This window comes from Rhinolophus hipposideros (assembly GCF_964194185.1).
Source record: "Rhinolophus hipposideros genome assembly, chromosome: 1".
In the NCBI taxonomy this organism is placed as follows: Eukaryota; Metazoa; Chordata; class Mammalia; order Chiroptera; family Rhinolophidae; genus Rhinolophus; species Rhinolophus hipposideros.
Genome location: NC_138047.1, coordinates 45,112,741 through 45,135,482, shown reverse-complemented (window position 1 = coordinate 45,135,482; position 22,742 = coordinate 45,112,741). Strand labels below are relative to the sequence as shown.

The window sequence follows — 22,742 nt, the reverse complement described above, 5'->3', positions numbered from 1 at the left end:
GTGTAGCAGTTTATACAACTGGTTTCCTATTGATGAAGAGTTCAGTTGTTTTGTTCATCTAAACTATGATACAAGTCTACCTTGTGATCACCTCTCCATGTTTATTCTTTTCAGTGATAGAATGGTACCTCATTGTGTGGATTTGCCAAAAGCTACTCCCAAAGTCCTTATTCTAGGCAAGGAGAACAATGCTGTTTTGTGATTATATGTAAAGCTTTACAAAGAAACGTTATAAAAAAATGGATGTGAGCATAAAGAGTTTCCTCTGGTAGGATTTTAAAGATACTGATCACAGTGATTGCTTTAAAAAGAATTGCTGAAAGACTGGGACAGAGGTGAAAGGTAGGGTACCCCACTCAGAGAGATCACAATGTCAGTATTATGGCCCAGAGTTAGCAATGCAGCAGCCCTGGTGGGAAGGAGACATATTTATTATTCTCTTCCTGAATTTTTAACTATGTGTCTATATTAGCAATTCGAAATGTTGCTTGAAAAGAAGAAAAATGCAAACGAGAATGATTTAAAATAATATTTTTTTCTTTTAAAATAATTGCTCTTAAACTGTGACAGAATAATCAAAAGAACATACTGATCTGTGCTTAGGGTTCAAATGTAACCCTGCTATTGTCATAAATCTATGGCAGGTTATAACATCAAAACTGGATGAAGAGATCAATATGTATCATTAAAAAAGAAAAATAAAAGAGAAACTATTTCTGGTTGCATCTAAGAATGCCAGTTGCCTTAGACACAGAATCGCTGGCCATTAGGCCCAGCTGTGAATCTATACCTATTAAAATAGTGTTTAGCTATGAAAATTACCTAGCCCATTCGATATAGTCAGAAGTAGTTTGGTGAGACTTCTGTTCTAAAAGACATGAATCTTTTGGTTGCTTGTCCTTCTCCTTCTTCCTGTTTATAGAGATTAGCTTGAAGTGATGATTGGAACCTAAGTAACCATCTTGTCATATTCAGGATGGAAGCCCACATGCTAAAGATAAGACAGCAGAAAAACAGATGAAGCCTTGGTTTCTGATGTGGAGTTTTCATGCTAATCCTGGATTGTCATGTCTACATTTCTTTTTTATGTGTGAGAATGAAGCCCAGATTTATTTAAGTTACCATCGTTAAGTTTCTGTTACTACCCGCTGTACAAAATTCATATATTAGATAAGGAAAAATATCAAAATTATAACTCTGTTGGGAGCCGTACTAAAATATCATTTGTTTGGTTCCAAGCCCTCAGGCAACTACTTTACTGCAAATTATACCTTAAAATTTCCATTTATTTTCTGACCTGTCCCAGAAAAGTTAATGATACTTCCAGAAAGTAGGATCTTAAATCTATAATACTATTTTTAATATATTTTTTCTTTCTGGTTAGCTATGTGATCAGAAAACTATTAAAGAAATAGTAAAGTGACATACATTCTCTGGTTTTGCATAGAAATAATAAGTATTTATATTTTACATATTTAAAACTTTTCTGAAGGTAAATTCATGTTCAGAAAGCAAAGATCATCAGAACGAACTTTAAATAAACAATTTTACAATTAAGTAATAACACAGGCTTTGATCAAGAAATTATAAGAGAGGAGAGAATACCACTTGATGAAAAGAAGGGATTAAATATTTGTGTTTTATATGAAAACATTTTATTCAAAAACAGAAGGGCTTTTTTTTTTTTAATCCTCATTAAATTACTTCCTGAAGCATTCATAAACCATGTATATACAAACAGCAGCTGGAACATTTTGTTTATTTATAGGAAATGTGCAAACCAGAAGAGTCAGAAATGACTTTGGTAAGCAGCTATCTCTGCCTGACCTGACACATTCGGTATGGGAATTTTGAGAGATTCCCAGAATAATATTCTTTGCATGTCAAAGCAGGATTTCCATCATCCACAGTTGTCATTTGTCCTTTGGAGGTTTTTGAATCATTACATTTCTAAACTGACCTTTCCAAGCTCTTAAATAATGCCTGTATAATTTACTCTACTTACATTACATATGGTTTTCCTGCCTTTTGCATCAACAGCTGCCTTATAACAGCATTCAATGACTACAATTTATGGAAGATAATTCTTATAATTTCTTAATCTTAAGAAAACTACTCTGGATTTGTAGATAGAACTCGCTTTCTTTGATCTTAATGTCTTTTAGCAATATGTTCAGGGCACCAGAACATGTAGGGTGCAGATTTATACTTTCTTACTGACACAAATCAAGTGCAGATTTATCAAGCTGTGAAATATATTAAGTTCACAGGGTTTTAACAAAGGGTTACCAAATCTCAAGAACCTGCTGTGATTCAAACTACTTTCAGATGTCCTTTTAATTATATTAAATGAAAGTTTGGGTTGGCTTTGATGCTTATGGGCAAACATTGAAATCTCTTGAAAGAGCCGCAAAAAGTACTCCCTGTTGCTGTAGTTAATATACTACATTGTATGCACACTGCTAGCCAATTTATTCTAGCCACTTTAACAAGGATATCCAGCCTGACAGGCCACACAGAACAGTATCACAAGTCAAGCAAAGCACAAATCATTAGAGGACTCCGAAAGTTGTTTGACATGCACCATGGAGCTCTTTGTCACACAGCCAATTAAGTGACCAAACAAAGAACTTGAAAATACTCATTAATTTCTTCCTAGCAGTATACATGGAGGTTAGAATCTTTCTTGTCTTATATACCAAAGGCACACAAGTAAAACGGGCATAACTCAATTTGCACTTTGTCAAAGGTGCAAGTAGAAACTTTGGTTCACAGAAAATCTGCATTCAAGACAAAAACAAAATGAATGGAATAGATAAAAATCTTTAGATAGTACATATAATAATATAAATATCCAGGCCTTGGAATTTTAAAAAAATTAATCAGAAGCTGACTTCTATCCTTGAAATACTATATCAGCATTTGTGAGTAGATTCAGGAGAACTTGACATTATTTCCGCCTGTGCGAAAGCAGAACTTGAATGGACTCCTCGATGCCATCTTCTCTAGGTGTGGTGTCTATTTCTGGTTTCTCTTATACTCCCTGACCTCTTAATGTGTCCTGGGGCTCAGTATTACATTATTTTCTCACTCTACGCTCATTCCCATTGTTAATTCATCTAGTGCATTGGCTGTAAAATGCCACTCTAAGTGTAACATTACCAAATTATTATTTCAAGCCTGACCTCTCAGCTGAACTTCAAGCTTGTATATCTAACTGCACATGTAACATCTATATTGCATTCTAATAGGAATCTCAAAGATAACTACCCTCAATAAAGTTCATTCCGTGCCCCTCCCAAGTAGGTCACAAATTAGACCATCTCAATAAATGGTGACTTCATCCTTCCAGTTGCTCAGGCAAAACACTTTCTGTCATTTCAACTCCTCTCTTTCTGACACTTTACATACAATCCCTTAGTAAATTCTGTTTGTCACATTTAAAACAGTAAAAAAAAAAAAAATTGTGACCGTAATTAAATATCTCTGCATCCCACACTCATATTCTACACCAAATGACCATTATATCCCTATCGATCACCCATTTCAACCCTTAGTTTTTCTGGTATAATCTATTCTCCACTTTTAAAATACATCAGGTCATGTCATCCCTCTGCTCAGAAACCTATAGTAATTTACAGTGTCTCTCTGAATAAAAGCCAAATTTCTTGCAATGGTCTATCAGACCTGGATCCTTGCCACCCCAAAGACTCATGCCCTATTACTCTCTTCTCCTTCTCTCTGTCCCAGCTGCACTGGCCTCATGGAACACCACTGGCATATTTCCATGTCAGAAACTTTCGGTCTCTCTGATAGAATGCTTTCTTTTCTACATATCTGCATAGTTCACTCCTTTACCTCTTTCAGAGTTTTGCTCACTTATTACCTAAGTGATGTATTTCCTGCTTTTGTAGGAGATAAGACTTTGCCACCTCAAAGTATGTCTCTATAGCATAAGGATTATTTTAAAATGATTATTTTTAAGAAATAGCAGACATAGGAGAAGCTCTTAAAATTAAGTGTATACACTTTCATTTATAAAGGAAATCTCCATTTGTAAAGATTTCTCCCTCTCTGTACCAAGAAGACAGGATAATTCAATCTCTAGAAACTCTAATCAATGAAGAAGATAATGACTTGAATCTACATAACAACCTTACCCTTTGTTTACTGGGCTTTTCTTGGTAACCTCCCATAACTGACTCCTCTCACTCCCAACATCTTTTGTCTTTGAGAATTATATTTAAGGTGTTGGTTTCAGCCATTTCAGTGAGATACTCAATTTCCTTGGATCTCTTCCGTATATACAGGAGATATACAGGTTATCAAACTTTTGTTTGTTTTTCTCCTGCTAATCTGTCTTATTTGATTATTATACCAGCAAAGAACCAATAAGGATAAAAGGAAAACTTTTCCACCCCTACACTATGTTTTCTCTCCTTAGCATTTATCATTATCTCTTATACTATATATTTCATATATTTAGAGTATTGTTTATATTCTGCAACTAGAAATTTCACTCTAGGAGAGAAAGCAGGTTATGTGCATTTCCAGTGCTGATAAGGTTACTGGGCACATGTTCTCAACTATTAATGCTGGAATATTTTTGTTAACTACTCTGTGATATTTTTCCAGTTGAAAATAGAGATTGTTTTTGCACTGCTGGTATCTAGGATAGTGATTTCTAATGGATAATTAGGGTAAAACAAACTAAATAAATAAAATAAGCAAATTATAGTTCCAAGTTTAAATTAAAAGAGGCTTGTTTCAAATACTTCATAAGCTTTAAAGAACACATATACCACGTGCCTTTCAAAAAAATATGTAAGGAAGGAAGGAAGGAAAGGAGGGAGGGAGAGAGGGAGGGAGGGAGGGAGAGAGGAAGGAAGGAAGGAAGGAAGAAAGGAAGGAAGGAAGGAAGGAAGGAAGGAAGGAAGGAAGGAAGGAAGGAAGGAAAGAAAGGAAGGAAGGAAGGAAGGGAAGAAGGAAGAAAGTCAGGTGTGTGTGTGTGTGTATGTGTGTGTGTTAATTTGCATCTGTATAACAATTTTTTCTGATCTGTTCTCAACCCAACTGCAAGTAATAGCAGGTTTCGAAGAATTACAAGATTCACATCAATAAACATATGTACTTATATTTTCCAACAAGCAAGGCCAACTGCAGCGTCTCTAGCGAGGCCTCTGAGATTTTGAGGACAAATGCTGATATAAACTAAAATATATTTTTAAGTAGGAAAATGTCCTGCTTTCAAAGCAGTAAAACGACTGCCGGTATTCTTAATAGTTCCTGCTAAACAAGAGAATAATGCTAACAAACATTACTACTTAAAAGATGGGAACTGGGGGTTGAAAAATAATTTTTTAAAAAAGTAAACCTCAGTTTTGGTTACATATATAGAACCCAAAGGCAGCTGTTCTTTAGCTATTTGAGGTCTTATTCTACTCCCAGATTCTCACAAGAACCACAGACGTTTTCTGGAGCCATATGATTTGTTACTGGTTCATGCATTGCACTCCCAAACCTCCCTTGCCTCCATTCCATGACTAGAGTTACGGATTTCTGTAATTCACTGTATTGGGTTGGCTATAATAAAAAGACAGAAAATAACAAGTATTGCCAAAGGCATGAAGAAATCAAAACCCTTGTATATTGCTGGTGGAAATTTAAAACTGTGCAGCTACTTTGGAAAACAGTTTGACACTTTCTCCTTTAACTTCAAGTTACCATATTTTCTACCGCTTTTTCTTCTCTCTATATGATAATTTTTAAATCACAGTTTTCTCTGGAAAAAAAAAAAAGCACTTCAAAGCAAATCATGTTTGTACTTGACCTTAATATAGCAGTACAAAATAATTACCATACAAACAATTTGAACTGTCTCAAAAAAATAGGAAAACATGTTTTACTCTATACCATCTCTGAAATATAGTACAATAAATTAATAAATATAAAGCAAATGATATATCCTGACTCCTAATACCAAATAATAAAGTCAGTTCGGCAATAGTGGTATCTTATTGATTGAGAGCATGAGCTTCTGAATCAGGAACTCCTAGCTTTGAACTCAAGACCCCCTCAGTTATTGCATGATCTTATGAAAGTCATTGAATCCTCTCTAGGCCCCATTTTCTCTTCTAAGTAAATAATAACAATAATTATATAATAGGATTGTTGAATATTAAATAAAAAGTTATGCAAAATGCTCTAAACAGTAACACTCACATATTTGGGGCCTAATTATGAATAAATGTATTTATTCTCAATTACTGTTGGTATTGAAGGAGCATTGGATACAGGTCAGAGAGGAGCATCAGTGCTAGTTGTGTGACATCATCTCATCTCTCCAGATCTCATCTATCTCAGCTTCATTTCTAAGGTTCCTTCTGGTAGTATTACATCACAGTAGCTATTTAATATTCATACGTGACACAAGCCTTAGTTATCTTCTCTGGCATAAAACTTAAAAGTATGTTCTTATATGAAGGTGTGTAGTATGCCCAAGACATGATAATAGTATTTTTTTCTTTTTTAATATGACTCATGTCAATTTCTTTTTGCAGTCAATAAGGATTTTAGTATAATCCAAAATTACAACTAAATAAAGAAAAATATATATGACCTTTTTTTTTTTTTTTCTGTTAAAATTCTTGAGATACAAGCCTAATAAATCTTAGGAGATTCATGCTTCATTTAGAAAAATCAAAGCAATCACTTTGTAATTCTTCACTTACAGATCAGTTATCATAGCTGACAGCTGACAGTCCAGATTTCACTGTGCTTTTTTCGTGTGTGTGAATTTTGTCAAATAAAGAAAAGGTAGGAAGTAAGAGGAAGTAAAAGATGGATCTAGGTAATTCATAAAAAAGACACTGTACCGAGGGGGTGGGGCGGTGGGAGATGAGGGTAAGGGGGATCAACTATATGGTGATGGAAGGAGAACTGACTCTGGGTGGTGATCACACAATGGGATTTATAGATGATGTAATACAGAATTGTACACCTGAAATCTATGTAATTTTACTAACAATTGTCACCCCAATAAATTAAAAAAAAAAGACACTGTACCTCTAAATAATTAATAGCTAAATGGACTTAAATGGTTAAAATCAAACTTAGAAGAATTATTGTTTGTTTACATGGAAAGGCCATACTTTTTAAGAATCTCTTTATGGCAAAACGGTTATCTTTTTTCAAATTTAATGCATAAAGCACTTCAAGTATATTTCATATCTGTTTCATAGATAGTCCATGCTCTGAACATAGAAAAAATAGGGAACATAAACAAGTCTTTATCATTGATACAGGTTAAAGTTTAAAGTATTATTCACTCTAAAATTTCATATTAATATTATCTACAGTAAAATGAATAGAAGTAATGCCATGTATTAGTGAGCAGAGCATTTCTGCTTAACCGATATTCTGTATGTATTTGACCTTATCAGGTTATTTAGTCAATAGCTGAAACATTTACTCATAGCCAGTCAATTATAACAACAGGAAATCAGTCACCGAATAAACTGTGCTATTAATTTGCCATCAGAGATTTGAGTTTGAATGACCATGCATTTCATAGATTTAAATACCAAAAGGCTAATTATCTGCAAGGCTCCATTAAAGGAATAGTATAGATTGCAAATAAAAGCAATCCTAAAATTGCTCGAAAATGAACTTCAGCTTTCAGTGCTGAAGAATACTTTCTCTACTGCACACACTAAGAGTATAGATCACTCATATATGTAGTATGTTAACCTCCCAAAACAATTTCTTTCCTGAAATCTTAGAAAAATAAACTTGAACTGTTTCTTATACAACTAGTCATTATTTTATATAGTAAAACATAAATTAAAAGCTTATCTTCCTAATATCTGTTTGATACTCAGTTTACTATTTTTTTTTCCTTTTAAATAACTCTCACAAAATACCCTTATTGTGAATAAACTAATATGGTTTAGTTTATGGACTACCAATGTGAGAACAAGTAACTGGTTCTTGAGGGCATCTCTCTTAATAAATGCAATGGTCTTCCCTTTAAAAATGCTATGACATAGATAAAGAATAAAGTTTATTACCACAGTTTTATATTTGTCCTTCCTTCCTGACTTTCTGCCTTTCTGCTGAAGGGGAGCAGGATACACCACCCCAAATTTTTCACTCTGGCATGTGGTTTATTTTGAAATCAAGGCAATGAAGACCCACCATACTCCGGAAAAAACTTTTACCTCTCTGTTAACTACCTAAAATAATTTAGATAGGGGGCCTGTACCAGAAAGAGAGCTATTACCAGAAATAACTTTTTATTTGAAAGATTTGCCTGCATGGCAGGGCAAACATCTGTTTACTAACATCTGGCTTCTCATCTTCCTGTGAATTTCCCTCCTCCCCTTTGAAGCCCTAGGCCCCTTCCCATTTCTTTAGCCCAGGATGGCATATAAACCTCAACTGCAGGAATGCCTTTGAGTTTCATGTCTTCATGAGGCTCCCATACGTACATAATTAAAATTCTTTTCTCCCTGTTAATCTGTTTTATGCCAATTTAATTATTAGACCTGCCAAAGAACCTAGAAGGGAAGAAAGGAAATTTTTCCGCTCCTACACTGCCTTCCTTCCATTCTTGGGAAAAGAATTATAAAGCTTGTTTCTATTTCTTTTTTTATACGTACTTCATAAACACAGGAATGGTTTTTACCTTGCTTAGAAACAAACTGCAATGTGCTAACTGGAGAAAAATTACATTTACACATTTATAACTAGTGGGAAAGTAAGAAAATCACAGCATATGTTGAACATTTTGGTATAGAAACATGATTTTCCAAGGATCCTGGGCTATTCATTGTCTTGTATGACTTTGAGTGTTATTTCTGAATGACTTGCTACTAAAATATCAGCAGGCTTAAGGTATGAATGAAATGTTTTCATATAGGTCTCTACGAAGAAATGAGAGATTCATATATCACACCCATCTCACCTTTTAGTGACGATAAAAATTCTCACACCCCAAGTTGCACCTCCTCTTAGCCTGTGTTCCTCTTGCATGAAAGAGTGTTGGCACTGCTAAATCTCTTTAATATATCCCCTTTCGTATGTTTTCCCATTCCCAACCTTCATGCACTCTGAAATTTCTTTAGTTCACCAGGGTGCATTATCATTTTTTTAACAGATGTTCATACATGCTATCACCAACAGAGAAAATTCAACAACGTAACACATTTATAAAAACGCAGAAAGTACCTGGACATAGGCTCTGCAAGAGCGCTCTCTTTTCTGAAGCTGAATCCATTAAGACAGCAGATTAAACACAGAATAGAAAAAACAAGTTAGTGACAGAAGAAACAAGAAAAATAAAAGAACACATCTACACAAAACACCGTATTTTGTTGTGCCCTACTTTCCAGAGGAGAATGAAGGCTAAGCAGCAGCAAAATGTAAGCCATGGCTTAAAAAAAATAGTAGCCAACACCCTTTCAGAACAACCCAAGTGAAAACGGGATGGTATAAAACTGTTAATGATGAAAAGAAATCTTGGAATACATTTAGTAGACATTAGTAAAAATCAATATACTTCATTCATTTGAAATGATTCATTACATATCAGGTTAGTTTTGAATTCATGGGCCACAGATGAAGACACATGAAGTTAAGTAAATTATGTCAAAATTTTGGAACCCATTTTTCAAGGATAATACATTGTTTGTGGTTTACAGATTATATAGATGGTTAATATGTACCACAAACTATACATTCAAACATACAAAAAATTCTGTTTATCAGGAATAGAAATACCTATTGTGATAATTGGATTCTAAGGGATAAATACGAAGAGATAAGTTACTTCTGATTAAAGTAATGTGAACAATATAGCGATTTATCACTACTTTTAATTCTTGAAGAATTTCCTTTGACAGTTTTGAATAAAATAATTATACATTTTAGAAACTTCTGTGGGACAAGGAGCCTGTTTTTGTTCATTTCTTTATCTGCATACACAGTGATGTTTTATTGAGCAAAAGGTTAACAGCAACTCATATTTAGTCCCAAACTTTTTTTCCTGGTAATAAAATTAATAATTAATGAGCTATTTGCCTTAATAACTGACCCAAATTTTTATAAATTAGACTGTGGTTTTCCTCCATGTCCATATATATATATATATATATATATATATATATATATATATATATATATATATATATATATATATATATATTGTTTTTACTTTCAGTAGCCTTGATTGTTGAAGCAGGAAATTACTCAGTTTTAAGAAGCAGTTACTCTGATGCCTTTTGTGTGGCAAACACTCTCCCAACTTTAATTCATACATTCTTTAATGAGAATTGAGCAGTTACTCCTCCAAAGAATTAAGTGAGGAATGAGTGCAAGTAAATTGCTAATCCTGTCATTTAGATCACTGACTCGCATCTCAATTTTGCAGGACTTTAAACCCTCCAGAATTTCAATGTGGAGAGCAGTTGATTTGTAAGGAGTTGACTTTGCAAATCTGATGGGTCATAACTGCTTCAGGGAACAGTGGAGACCACAGGAAATGAGAGAGAGCCAGCAAGCACATGAATAACCTTTGCCCTCCCATCTCCTTACCCCCATCATGCAAATTAACATAGACAAACCACATTATATAAACAATTGAAAAAAGCCAAATGGGAAACAAAAGACAGCATTAAAAAGCTTCACAAATGGAAATTTGCCCATTATGTAGTTATTTGATATTCAGAGTAGGCAAGCTGATTAGCTGTAGCCAGTTAGAATGTGACATTAATTGCCAGCTTTACTCGATACTGTCCCACATCAATACCATTTTTAAATAAAGACACAAAGTATTGCTATAACAACTAATGTTATGGATATGTAACATTAATAGAAATTACTACTTGCAGTACATTATGATAACAATAGCTGGCAGGGATACTCATTAATAGCATCCAGTCAGCATCCTGGATAATAACACATTAAAATCACAGCATGCCCAGATTACAAAGGCAGTTGTGAATTATATTCTATAAGGGGCTTGGTTGTGATTCTATCAGAGGCATAAGTGACAAAATTAACTCCTTTATGCTCAATAAATAAATAAATAAATAAATAAATAAATAAATAAATACAAAGCTTTAATAATATGTGTATCTAATAGATAAATCTTTTCTCAGGATGAAATTGCAGGAAAAATCTATATTTGCCAGATAAAATATCAGGCTTTCCTATGCCATACCAATATTACTTAAAACTTTTCTTCCATTTTGACGAGTGAGGCTGTTAGTCTAACAAGACACAAAAGAACTAAGTACGCATATTAAAAGACCACTCTGCAAAGTCAGTTTTCATTCTAAAGGGGAATGCTCATTTAGTGAGTGAATTCCACAGAAAAAATTAGTCTGTCAGTGCCAAATGCTTGCTTTTTTAGTAGTAAGATTATCATGATAATTCAAGGCCTTAAAATCCAGTTTCAATAACTGATCATCTCTACTACACAATATCTTTCAGGGAACACTTTTCATTTGTTGGTAGTAGTTTTAGTATCTTCTCAGTATGAGGTTAACTTACCATGTGATACTTTGCCACATAAATAAATTATATTCCCTATAAACTATAAATACGTAAAATATAATTTATATATTTATGTAAGTAAAGTTCTTGTATAGTATATAGATTATACATAATATATTGCTTACATATGTGTATATAATATACTTATCTATCTTTATAAACATAAATACAATATATAAAATATGTTTTTAAAACATGAGTTATTTTAATATTTACAATTCAAATTTGCGGAAATACATTTAAATCTTTTAAGTTTTAATGGTAGTAATGCAAAAGTGGAGTAATTTAAATACCAAAAAGAAATAAATATTAAAACCTAGATATTGGCACTGAGTTTTTAAATGTAATATTAATTTGGTTAAATGATTTTGTTTTAAAATATCTATCATGAATTGCTAATATCCTTTCTCATCATTGCTATTTCCTAAATTTTTACTTATTGATTACATATTTGTTGTATTGTTAATTATTTTAATATAAAAATGTGAAAGGAAAAAATAGAAACAAAATAAATTGCATTTATCCATATTAATCCTCTCAGAATTTAGCATACATAAGAGAGTAAACATTACGGAAAATAAGACTATAAATATATATGGAGAGATTATCATTTATTGCTTCTTTGGAGTAAAAGCCAAATACAATCATAATTATAATGAAACAGTGAAGTGAACTGACTATATAAGTAGAGATACTCTTTAGAAAGATCTAACTTTAATAGAAAATGATCTAATTTTATTAGCGAGAAATTAATCAAGGAAGTGTCACTGATTTCACTACAACTTTAAAGATAAATATCACCAGGGTCTTTACCTTGTTCAAACTGCGTGCAGCACTATCTTTTCCACCTGGGGTCAAGTTCCGGAGTTGTACATCCAGGAGGCCTACCAGCTGATCCATGGCACGGACAGAATAGGTGATGTCTCCAGCATTCAAATGATTTCTTGTTTGTTCAGCCAACTCTCGAGCAATGTTGGCAGCTGTCTCTCCAGATTTCAACTGCAATTTTGAAATGAGAATAAGAAGGAAAGAGATCTTAACTTAAGTAATTTTATTGGTCTCTGTGGATAATTGTTTTCATATAAGTTACAATCATCGAGCCAAGAAATAGTCATCAAATTCCATCTTCATTTGGAACACATTCCCTGGGTTTTCCTGCTAATCCGTCTTATTCTACAATACCTGACTTGAAATATATGTGTCTTTACACAGCTCTTTCTGAGGAATCTTACTTCAAAAGCTTGGTTTGCTCTCACGTTAACTGTCCATTTGGGTAGTTAAAGTCTGTTTGCTCTATGATTTTTCTCTGAGTTTTTAAATTGGATGCTGATGAGTTTGCATTATGAATCTCCAACCATATTCTAAATTTTCAGAGGTAAGTACAAATTTTCCATTGTGCCTAATTTAGCACTTAGCACACAATGAATACTCACTGGCTGCTAAATTCTGTGAAAATTGTATCCCAAATAAAATTCCTGTTTTTCAAAGTAGTCTTCATTTTGTTACCTACTAAATAAGAGATTTTGCTTCCAATGCACTGGGTAGCAAACAATTGCTGTTTTTAGCATTTTCCTTTTCTGAAACTGTATGCTGGTTTTTCAAGAATATTCAATAAGAACGTATCAAATTGTCAAAACTCCGAAGATGTTCAAAGAGATAAAGGCTAATACCCCATGATCACATGAGCAAATTTGATGGTTCTGGATAATGAAATAGGACTATCTTGCACTATTACAACATAAAGTATTAACAGTATCATTATTTAGAAAATGAGCTTCTTTTTTTTCTTCCTTTTCTTTTCTTTTCTTTCTTTCTTTTTTTTTTCTTTTTTTTTTTTTTTTTAGCACAGTCCAATATAGAACTTAGAATCACAAACATAAAGGTCCTTTCTTTGGAAGGCGCTCTCCTTAATGGCTATTCAGAAGGCTACAGGGATCACAAACAAAACTCTTTGTCAAGCAGGTTGTAACTACTCAGGGATGCTTAACAAAAGTTTCTAGCAGGATTGAATGTTAAGGAACTAAATGAATAAATTGAAGCGATTGGACTATCTAAATCATTAATGATCATATTCTCAAGCATACAGAAAATGACTAATTAAAAAAAACTAATTCAAAATCATTAAAAAGTTTAGTAACATGAAATGTTGGTAAGCATTTGTGAACTGTTTATCACTCTCATAAACTACTACCGACAACGCATATTTGTATAGCCCCCATGAAGAGCATATCACCAGTTTATTTGTTATATATTATATAACATATATAAACTCTAACAGTTTAATATATTTGTAGGATTACTATTGTTTTACTTTATTAATCATTGTGTAATTGTTTTATTACCATTATTACCATTGTTGCTGTTGTTATATTGTTTTCTTCTATTTCTTTATAACGACATAATACTTTTTCTATGAGAAAATGTCATGACAGAAAGACCTCAGGAGTCTTTTGATTCACTTAAATGGGCCATGTTGAAAAAAATTTGAGACCTACTGAATTAGGCCATACAGTTTCTATATTAACAATATCTCAAAAATAAAGATGCAAGCATTGATTTTCATTACATCTATTAGGGAACATTATGAAAAGCAAAATTATTTATCAATAAACTAAGAAAAAATAAATAAGAGAACAAATAAGAAATAATAGCACTGATATAATCATATTTTAATCTGATTTTTTCCTGTGTAGTTGAAAATAGTTTTTAACATTGCTTATTACAATATTGGGGAGGAACATGATAAGGTAGAAAAGAAGGCTTATGCAATTTATATACAAATTTAAACTTTTTTTCTGTACACTAATTAAAAAGTTGAAAATACAGATGACTTATAAATCAAAATATAACTGCTCTCAACATAAAAGATGATACTGACTATATATGTGTCAATAGCTCATAAAAACTGAAAATCAAATAATTAATGTATCATAAAAATAGTAGCTACATTTTAGCATTCAAGAAGTGTTTATTTATGAAGAATAAATCTACTAAACTCTAAAAGAACTTTGAAACGCAATATTCACTGATAAGAAAAGTGTAGGAAAAAAACTGAAATACAAACAAGTTATAAAAATATTTATAATAAAAATATGAAAAATATGTTTTTACAGTAAAGTAAAAATTGATATAACTATTCATTCTGATCCCCTCTTTGTCATGTAATTGAAGAAATCATGGAAAAATCTTTCATTCATTCCACAATTATTTGGACACTTGTTATTTGCTGAGGAAATAAAAACAAGTGTTAAATAGCTCTTGCACTCAGGAAAGCACACTTTCTACGTGGTGGGATTGGGGTAGAGGGTGTGTGTTTGAGGGAGGGGGGAAGTAAAGGCAGATAATATTAAACCAATAATGCAATTGTAATAACAGAAACGCATATGAGGTATTATGGGAATATAGCACAGGGAAACACCTAGAAACGGGGTGGGAAGGTAATAGAAGGTTACAGGTACGTGAAGCCTTAAAAGAAGTTGAAGTTGACCAAGTAAGAAGGAATAGTGTTGTGAGCTGGTGGGGAGAAAGTCAACAGGATTCCATATAAAAAGTAAAGTCTAGAATAACCATGGTTTCAGAAGATAATGTACTTACTGTAGGTACAACAGAAAGAAAAATAAAACATTTTTTTATAACCTTCAGAATTCAGTATCAATATATAGCATAAATTATGTGCATCTGTAGAACATTTGTTATGTCTAGTTTTTAAGAAATAGGATGAATATCTCTGTCTCTATAATTTCAACAATTATTTATTTTGTCTATATGTTTGTTTGTTCTTTAACCAAACTTTGGATTTCTAATAGCATTATGCTGAAGTTTGAGGATACAATGGTGGATAAAATGTTTCCCAATAACATAAGGAACTTATATACCAGCAAGGGAAAGGGCTTTTAATAAATTAACCTCAGAATTATTTAATTTCAATTTTGTGGAGTGCAGTACAGAATCCCAGTTTAAGGGCATTTTTAACCTGGTGAAGTTAGATATAATATGAAGTTAGAGAATAATTTAAGAAATACTTTCCTAAGGAAGAATGTTAAATCTGAGATGGAATGGAAAATAAGGAATTGGGTTGGGATGAGAGGGGGCCACCAGGCAGAGAACACTGCTTTTATGAGGGAAGGGCTTGGAGTTTTAGGGAAACTGCACAAAGGCCACTGTAACTGGGGTTTGGGCAGTTGGAAAGCTGAAGAAGGAACAGATTAAATAGTCGCCCTTTGGATGTCATGATGGAGATTTGGGAATTGTGCTAAGAGCCAGGGAAGGGACTGAAATATCCTCTAAATAGGAGTGGTCTAATCACTTTGTATTTGAAACATACCAAACTCAGGAGAATGAATTAGAGGGTTCAGGAGTGACCAAAAGGAGACCTGCTGTAAGGCCACAGCAACAGAAGCTATTGTGGATTAGGGTAGTAGCACGGGAGAAAAGTGAGTAGTGGCCTGATTTGGGAGAGATTTACAAGTACATGTAGAGGCCTACTGTCTGATTGGATGTAGGAAAGGAAGGAAAGGAAGGCACCATGAGCCATGCCCGGGTTTCTTGCTCACATGACTCACCTGTGGTGCCTTTACCTGGACTCTCCCATAGCCACTGGGACCTCAAAGTTCATGGCTCAGTGAAATGTTGCCTTTCCAGACCAGGCCTTCACTAACCATATTCATTCCAGGGGCATCCAGAAGCTGCTCTACTGTCTTTCTGATGACCCTATTTATTTCTCTCACCACAGTTACGATGGACTACAATTATCTGACTTCCATGCAAGCATAAACTCATTATCTTTAACTTGCTTCAAGTTGTCTAACGCAGAGGACAAGCAAGGAAATGAAGTTATTACACACACCCTAGTTTACAGACCTCATTAAAATGTCTATCTCTAACATTGTTTTTACTAAATTCTACTAAACTTATTTCTGAGAAATAAGCACAAGGGCACTGAAAAATCTTACTCGTTTTCTGAGGATTAGTAAAGTAAAGCCTGTATTGAAATGGTGGGACTATGTCTAGGACTTGAATGGGTGAGAGGAAACCCTGTAGATTTAGTTAAGGATTAGTATGATGGAGATGGATATTATTTACATTTCAACTTTTAACACAAATAAAAACAATATTCTTTGAAATAAGCTTGATATTTTATGAGATTTGTTGTATTAAACATTAAGAGGGTGCCAAAACAATTCATGAAGGAGTTACTAATATTGTTTAAGTATGTGGCTACTCTTTCATTGAAAGATCTACCTATTTTGCTATAAAGCTGAGTCAAGTAGGTATATAAACAATTAAATGCTTCTACCTTACATTTTAAAGAAGGTTAAATAAATCCAAAGCCTTGGAAACCCCACCAATCTTTAATAATATTAAAAACCAATTTACTTTCATTTCATATTAGATTACAGAGATTAAAAGAATGGGGAAATTAAAACATAGGTGACTGGATTCAACCTAGTCTTCCCAAGCAAAGTAACTGAATTTTCTGATATTGTAAAATAGCAACAGTATTTTCTAGATCTTCATATCTTTCCTTTAAAAATGCATGAAGAACCCTACTTTTCTCAAACTCTGTCAGTAGCTTGTGTACAAACAAAAGACACTTTAGTTTTCTAGAAATAGAAAGACTATTAACCAGTGACAATTCAGGCATTTCTTTTGCAGATAATAGTTGGACCAGGTCATGAAGTAGGAAACACAACTTACTTCACAGGTAAATAAATACAAAAGTTATTCAAAACTGCAATCTTACATAATTTTAAATTGAAAATGTAGAGAGATTATAAAGTGAAATAAAGTCTTTAAAGGTATCCAAAACAGAAAACATAAACTACTTTTTGAAAATTTTAATCTAAGCAAGAGATTAAGCTAAAGACAGAGACTATGATTTTGGTAAGCAGTCATAAAGAAAGGTGAAAAAAATGATATTTTGTCACCTTTCCACATATGTTTGAAAAGGCAGAACTCTGAACTATTTATTAATTTATTGAACTATTTATTTAATTTATTGGCTTTCAATAGAAACTGAAAATTATTTTTAAAACATTAATATGAAAAAGGATCTATCTATCTATCTGTCTATCTCTCTATCTGTCTTCCTGTCTACCTGTCTATCTATCTACCTACCTAACCTATCCATCCATCCATCCATCCATCCATCCATCCATCCATCCATCCATCCATCCATCCACTCAGCTACTTACCAATCATTCTCTTTCTTTCTCTCTCCCTCCCCTCCTCTGCCTCTATTGTTGCTGGGGTAAAGGTCCCTTTGTACATAACTTTTGTCTTTCCCTTTCTGTAAGAATTGTGCTTTTTATTTAATCTCATCATTATGAAAGTATTCTGGCTAGTTTGTTTGTAATACATTTCTTGATATTCTGACTTTCAAAGGCACACATTTTTCACTAGTGAAATGTAGTTCACTCTCTATTACTATACAACATTTAATCTATAATTTCACCAGCATGTAAGTGGCCTGAATTTATTTGTGAGTCAGAAACCATCAGGATTCTTTACCTGTTTTCTGCCTCCTGGCCTGACTGCAGAGGATAAAGCATAACTCATTGCCTAATAAAAGTGAAAATATAAAGTTTGCTCTTTCCAACTAAAATAAGCATTCTGATCAGTTTATTTGTGTATACTTTCTGTCTATAGTGCCTGACACACAGTGAGTAAATAGTATCGATAATGAAATGAATTACATGAAATACTGTTACTATTTTACAATATCAGATAGGCCAGTTATTGGCCCCATCCTCCCCATGTTAGAGATGGCAGGCTGTGATTCAGAGGGTTTCTTTCCCTTAAAGTCCTCAGAAATTCCCCAGAAGCACCATAAAGCCATAAGGAGGTGCCTTATATCCCAGGGGACATTCACCCACAAATCCTTGGGGAAAGGGAAACTAAACACACTGTTTCAATAAGAGAATTACCCCCTCCTTCCTTTGTTCATCTATGCTTTCATTGGGAGTAAAAAGTGTTCCTTTACATTAAAAGTCTAAAGTTTACAGAACTGCAATGGGCGAAGGAGGGGAGAAATTAATCATTAAAGATACCTATTTTGCTTTAATTTTCAACGTGGCATATTTAAAAAAGCCCATTAGAGAAAAGGGGGGAGGTCAGAACACAGGAGCGGGGGATGGGACAAGGGAAAGGAAGGAGGGCGGAATGGAGCAGTGAAGGTAGGAAGGAGGAGAAGGGGATGGCAAAGGTGGAACGTGAGAGAAGGGGAGGGAAAAGCTGAGAGCTAATCTGGGTACTTTCCATTTGCTAGTTCAAGGCTACTTTTCATCCTCCTCCATCCTGCTCTCTGACCTACAAGGTGGGAATACATGGTTGTTATTAAGAACACCTCTCTTTTCTGGCTTCTGTTTGGATTTGGCTATGGGGAAGCTGGGAAGGTGAATGGCGGGAGGTGGAAGAGTGAGGTCTGGGTATTTATTCCCCTAGATTTCTTTCTGAAAAGTCACCTGAGGGTAGGCCGTTTAGTTTGTCTATATGATATCTTTCTTCTCAAGGACACCCTGCTTCCAATTTTCAGTCACTCCTTGGATCCAGCAACCACAAGTCAGCAGTTGGGAGCACTTCTACTTCCATTACTAGCTCTGGGTTCCTGATCAGTTTGTTCCAGTGAACTTGGGCTTCCCCAAAACTGGGGCAGGATAAATAGCCTGGGAAATTGATAACTCCCTCCAGGATACAACAGGAGGCTCCTCACTGATTACAAAGGTAACAAGTAACTGTATCCAGCACCTGCAGCCCCAGCACAAGAACCAGTTTCATCCAGCAAGGCTAGCCCTTTTATTCAGGGCCTGACTCTTAGCTAATTAAAATGTCCTCATAATCTCATTTACATTGTGGTTACGACAAAGGGATGTTACAAAATGGGCCTCCAGGAGGTATACATACCAATGTTTAGGACTTCCTCCCAGTGACTCAACCTGAGTTCCCCAGCACTTCCCTCTCAAGCACGTGCCTTCCTTTCAATAAAGGATCTGTGCTTTCCTGCATGTATCTCGCTCCTGAATTCTTTCTCCTGCTATGACAAGAACCTGGTCACCCCTGCTTCAGGCTGAGTCTTCTATTTGGACATCCCTGTGAGCCTCCAGCAACAATACCACTGTAAACAAACCCTCTTCCAATGTCCCTTCTGGTTGTTGTGGGGATTCTGGTACTGGGGGTGGAAGTGAGCAAAGGTATGAATTTGGAGGAAGATGCTTTGGGGAAATGGGAGAGAAAATATAGAAACATACCTGTGAGCACTGTATATTAGTTCTCTAATGTTTAATGTTTAAAAGTGTTAATACTTAACACTTAATATTTAACTGTTGGACTTCTGTAGTAAAGAAAGCTGTTCTACTACCATTTACATTCAATGAGTAACATAACTATTTGGAGATATGAGGGACACGCCAGATCAAAGGGTGGACAGAAGTGAAGAGAGACTAGGTCAGTGAGTGTGTGATACAAAGGCCCATACAATTTAACCAGCGTTGTCGCTAAGCATGATGTCTTGATAAAGGCAGACCCAGGTAAACACCAGCTCCAAGTCTGGCCTTGGGTTAGTTACATAAGCCAACGTGTTGTGCTCCAAAGTCTCCTGTTATACGTTTGAAGATTGTATAAATTTATAAGTAATCGAGCTAAGGTATTATAAATTCTAATTGCCTAAATTCTATAATCTTAATATAATTATGATACAACATAATTTTGTAGATTCTGTGACATTAAACAGAAATGCTCTGGAAGAATGGAACATATTTGTTATAAAACAGAAGCACCCTATCCATAAATCAAATGGGCAACAACAGCTGTCTGTTCTTTGCAAGGAATTATCTCTTTTGTCAAAAGATTAGCAGGTCTGCCAAGGAAAGAAAAGAATTAACCATCATTATTGTCAGTTAAAGTCACCCCATAATTTCTTCAATGAAACAGTCCAATCATATTCAGGGACTGTCATGAGAACCACTCAGCTTTCTAGGTGAATTATTAGTGAATTAGTATTAACCCCTGGGCTAAGTATGTAGGAAGTATTTTTTAAAAGTTGCTAATATAAGGAGATATGCTACTGATCTCTTAATCTGATCACATCCAGCAAGAGTTATTTGCCTTGGGGTCTGAGCTACATTGTAATAAAATCAAAGGACATAAAAACTGTCTGTGGCAGGAACAGTGCTGAAACTGGAGAAGCATCATTATGAATTGCAACAAGTATGGAGATGCATACGTAAGAGAGTAACTCGAGTCAATATAACCACTGTTCTTCCATGATTTAGGGTAAACAGATAGTTATGGCTCATCTGCTGAATGATCTATGGGGTAGATATTTATGGATTATTATACAGCACATTATTGAGGGTCAGCCTGGTTAAAAACAAATACAGAAAAGAGCAAATGGCACAGACAGGCTTTTAGTAACGCCATCATTTGTAATATTTCTCAGGAAAAATCTCTTTCAGAAATTCCTTAGCATAGCTAATGTGCCATAGAAGGACTCTCCATTTTAGGAGTGCATAAATCCACTCAAATTGCTATAATAAGGATTCATCCCATAGCCCTTTTGGCATAAATGCACATCTGGTCTCTGTTTGTAATGAAATCATTTCAAAACCCCACAGTGCATTAATAATAAAAATGTTCAACATATTGCAACTAAATAAGCCCTGCAAATTTGAGTCTGCAAGATTCCGTTACACACGTGTAGACTTTTAACACTGATAAACGATTAGGTTACAGAACACTTATCAAATGGCTGTGATTCCAAAGGTAGACTTTTTTTTACTGTAATTATTATTTCCACAGGAAAATCTGTATGTATGCTAAAAGCTTTTGCTTGCTTGATTTATAATATCATTTGGACTTTTATATCTGTAGTTCACAATACCATATACGTTTTATTAATAATAAAATTATTATAAGCAATACTGCCTGGCTTAGAGGAAGTTCATGGATTTGCCCTTTAAGAATAACAAATTCCAGAATTAGCTCAAAGCATATCAGAGGTTGTCATTAGATCTAAAACGGAAATGGGATAATTTTTCCACATTAATACTTTTTAAAAATCTTGACCATTTGGTTTACAACAGTTATAATCAACAACAGAGGATTTAGGTTTCGTGGAGACTTCCTTGTTTGTCATATGATTTACCTTCTGCGTTATATGGTTGACCCAAGGAGAAGAACAGTTGCTAAGATCTGGTCCTTGAGGATCCCAGATTCCATCAGGAGCCAGGCACTGATAAGTTGATACTCCTAAAATAATGAGAAAAATGGGTCTGTTTCAGATAGTCAAACCATCTTTCTTTTTTTTTTTTCCTTTTTTTAAAAATTTATTGGGGTGACAATTGTTAGTGAAATTACATAGATTTCAGGTGTACAATTCTGTATTACATCATCTATAAATCCCATTGTGTGTTCACCATCCAGAGTCAGTTCTCCTTCCATCACCATATATTCGATCCCTCTTACCCTCATCTCCCTCCCCCACCCCCAAACCATCTTTCTTACAATGATTTTATATCTATGCTATGTTAAATATGAACAAAGATAAAAATGAAATAACTAAATTGAGACAATGTCTATTAAAACACTGTGTACAGTACCAGGCAAGCAGCTGACTATGGAGAAATAGAAACATTTAATACTTTTAAAGCACTTGCTGGCAACTATGCCAAGTACCGGGGATAATTTCATGAATTACATGGATGCAGTACCAGTCTCCATGGGGCTTATTGCTTCAGTTTTCAGAGGCAAGGTAGCAACTGAATCTTAAAGCAATCAATTTGCAGATTTTTCAGGAAAAACAATGTGGGAAATGGCATTCCCAGTGGAGGAAAAATATGCTGTGTTTGGGAAACTTCAAGTGGTTTGACCTGAGGTCTCTGAATAGGGAAGTTGTGTTTAATGTAGTTGGAAAGGCAGGCAAAGCCAGATCATAAACTCCCTTGTCTGGCATGTGTGGGTACTGGAAAATCAATGAAGAACATTAAGCAGATGAGAGAAAGGAGCAGGTTTTAGAAAGATAACGGTGGCAGCATTCTAGAAGATGAATTCGAGGGAGCGATGCGGAGGTTGTGAGGAAGCTCCTGCAATAATTAACGTGGGAGACTGTGTGGGGCCTAACAGCAGCACAGCAGAAGAGCCAGAGCAAAGGGAAAAATGAGTTTGTAGCACATAGACAGTCACGTGGGAGA

General features: G+C 34.4%; 1 protein-coding gene across 29 annotated transcripts in view; it reads right to left on the bottom strand.

The window, feature by feature from the left end:
- The window catches only part of ADGRL3 (adhesion G protein-coupled receptor L3), a 744,191-nt gene that overhangs the window by 134,403 nt on the left and 587,046 nt on the right, over positions 1-22,742 (bottom strand). For 25 of the 29 annotated variants that reach the window (XM_081060173.1, XM_081060156.1, XM_081060146.1 and 22 more), the window contains 3 exons: positions 21,698-21,801; positions 12,370-12,555; positions 9,229-9,267 (listed from right to left, as the gene is read on the bottom strand). In XM_081060173.1, coding sequence (XP_080916299.1) covers positions 9,229-9,267; positions 12,370-12,555; positions 21,698-21,801 — 329 coding nt within the window. The remainder of the gene's footprint in view (positions 1-9,228; positions 9,268-12,369; positions 12,556-21,697; positions 21,802-22,742) is intronic. The other 4 variants (XM_081060170.1, XM_081060152.1, XM_081060153.1 and 1 more) reach the window with 1 other exon arrangement.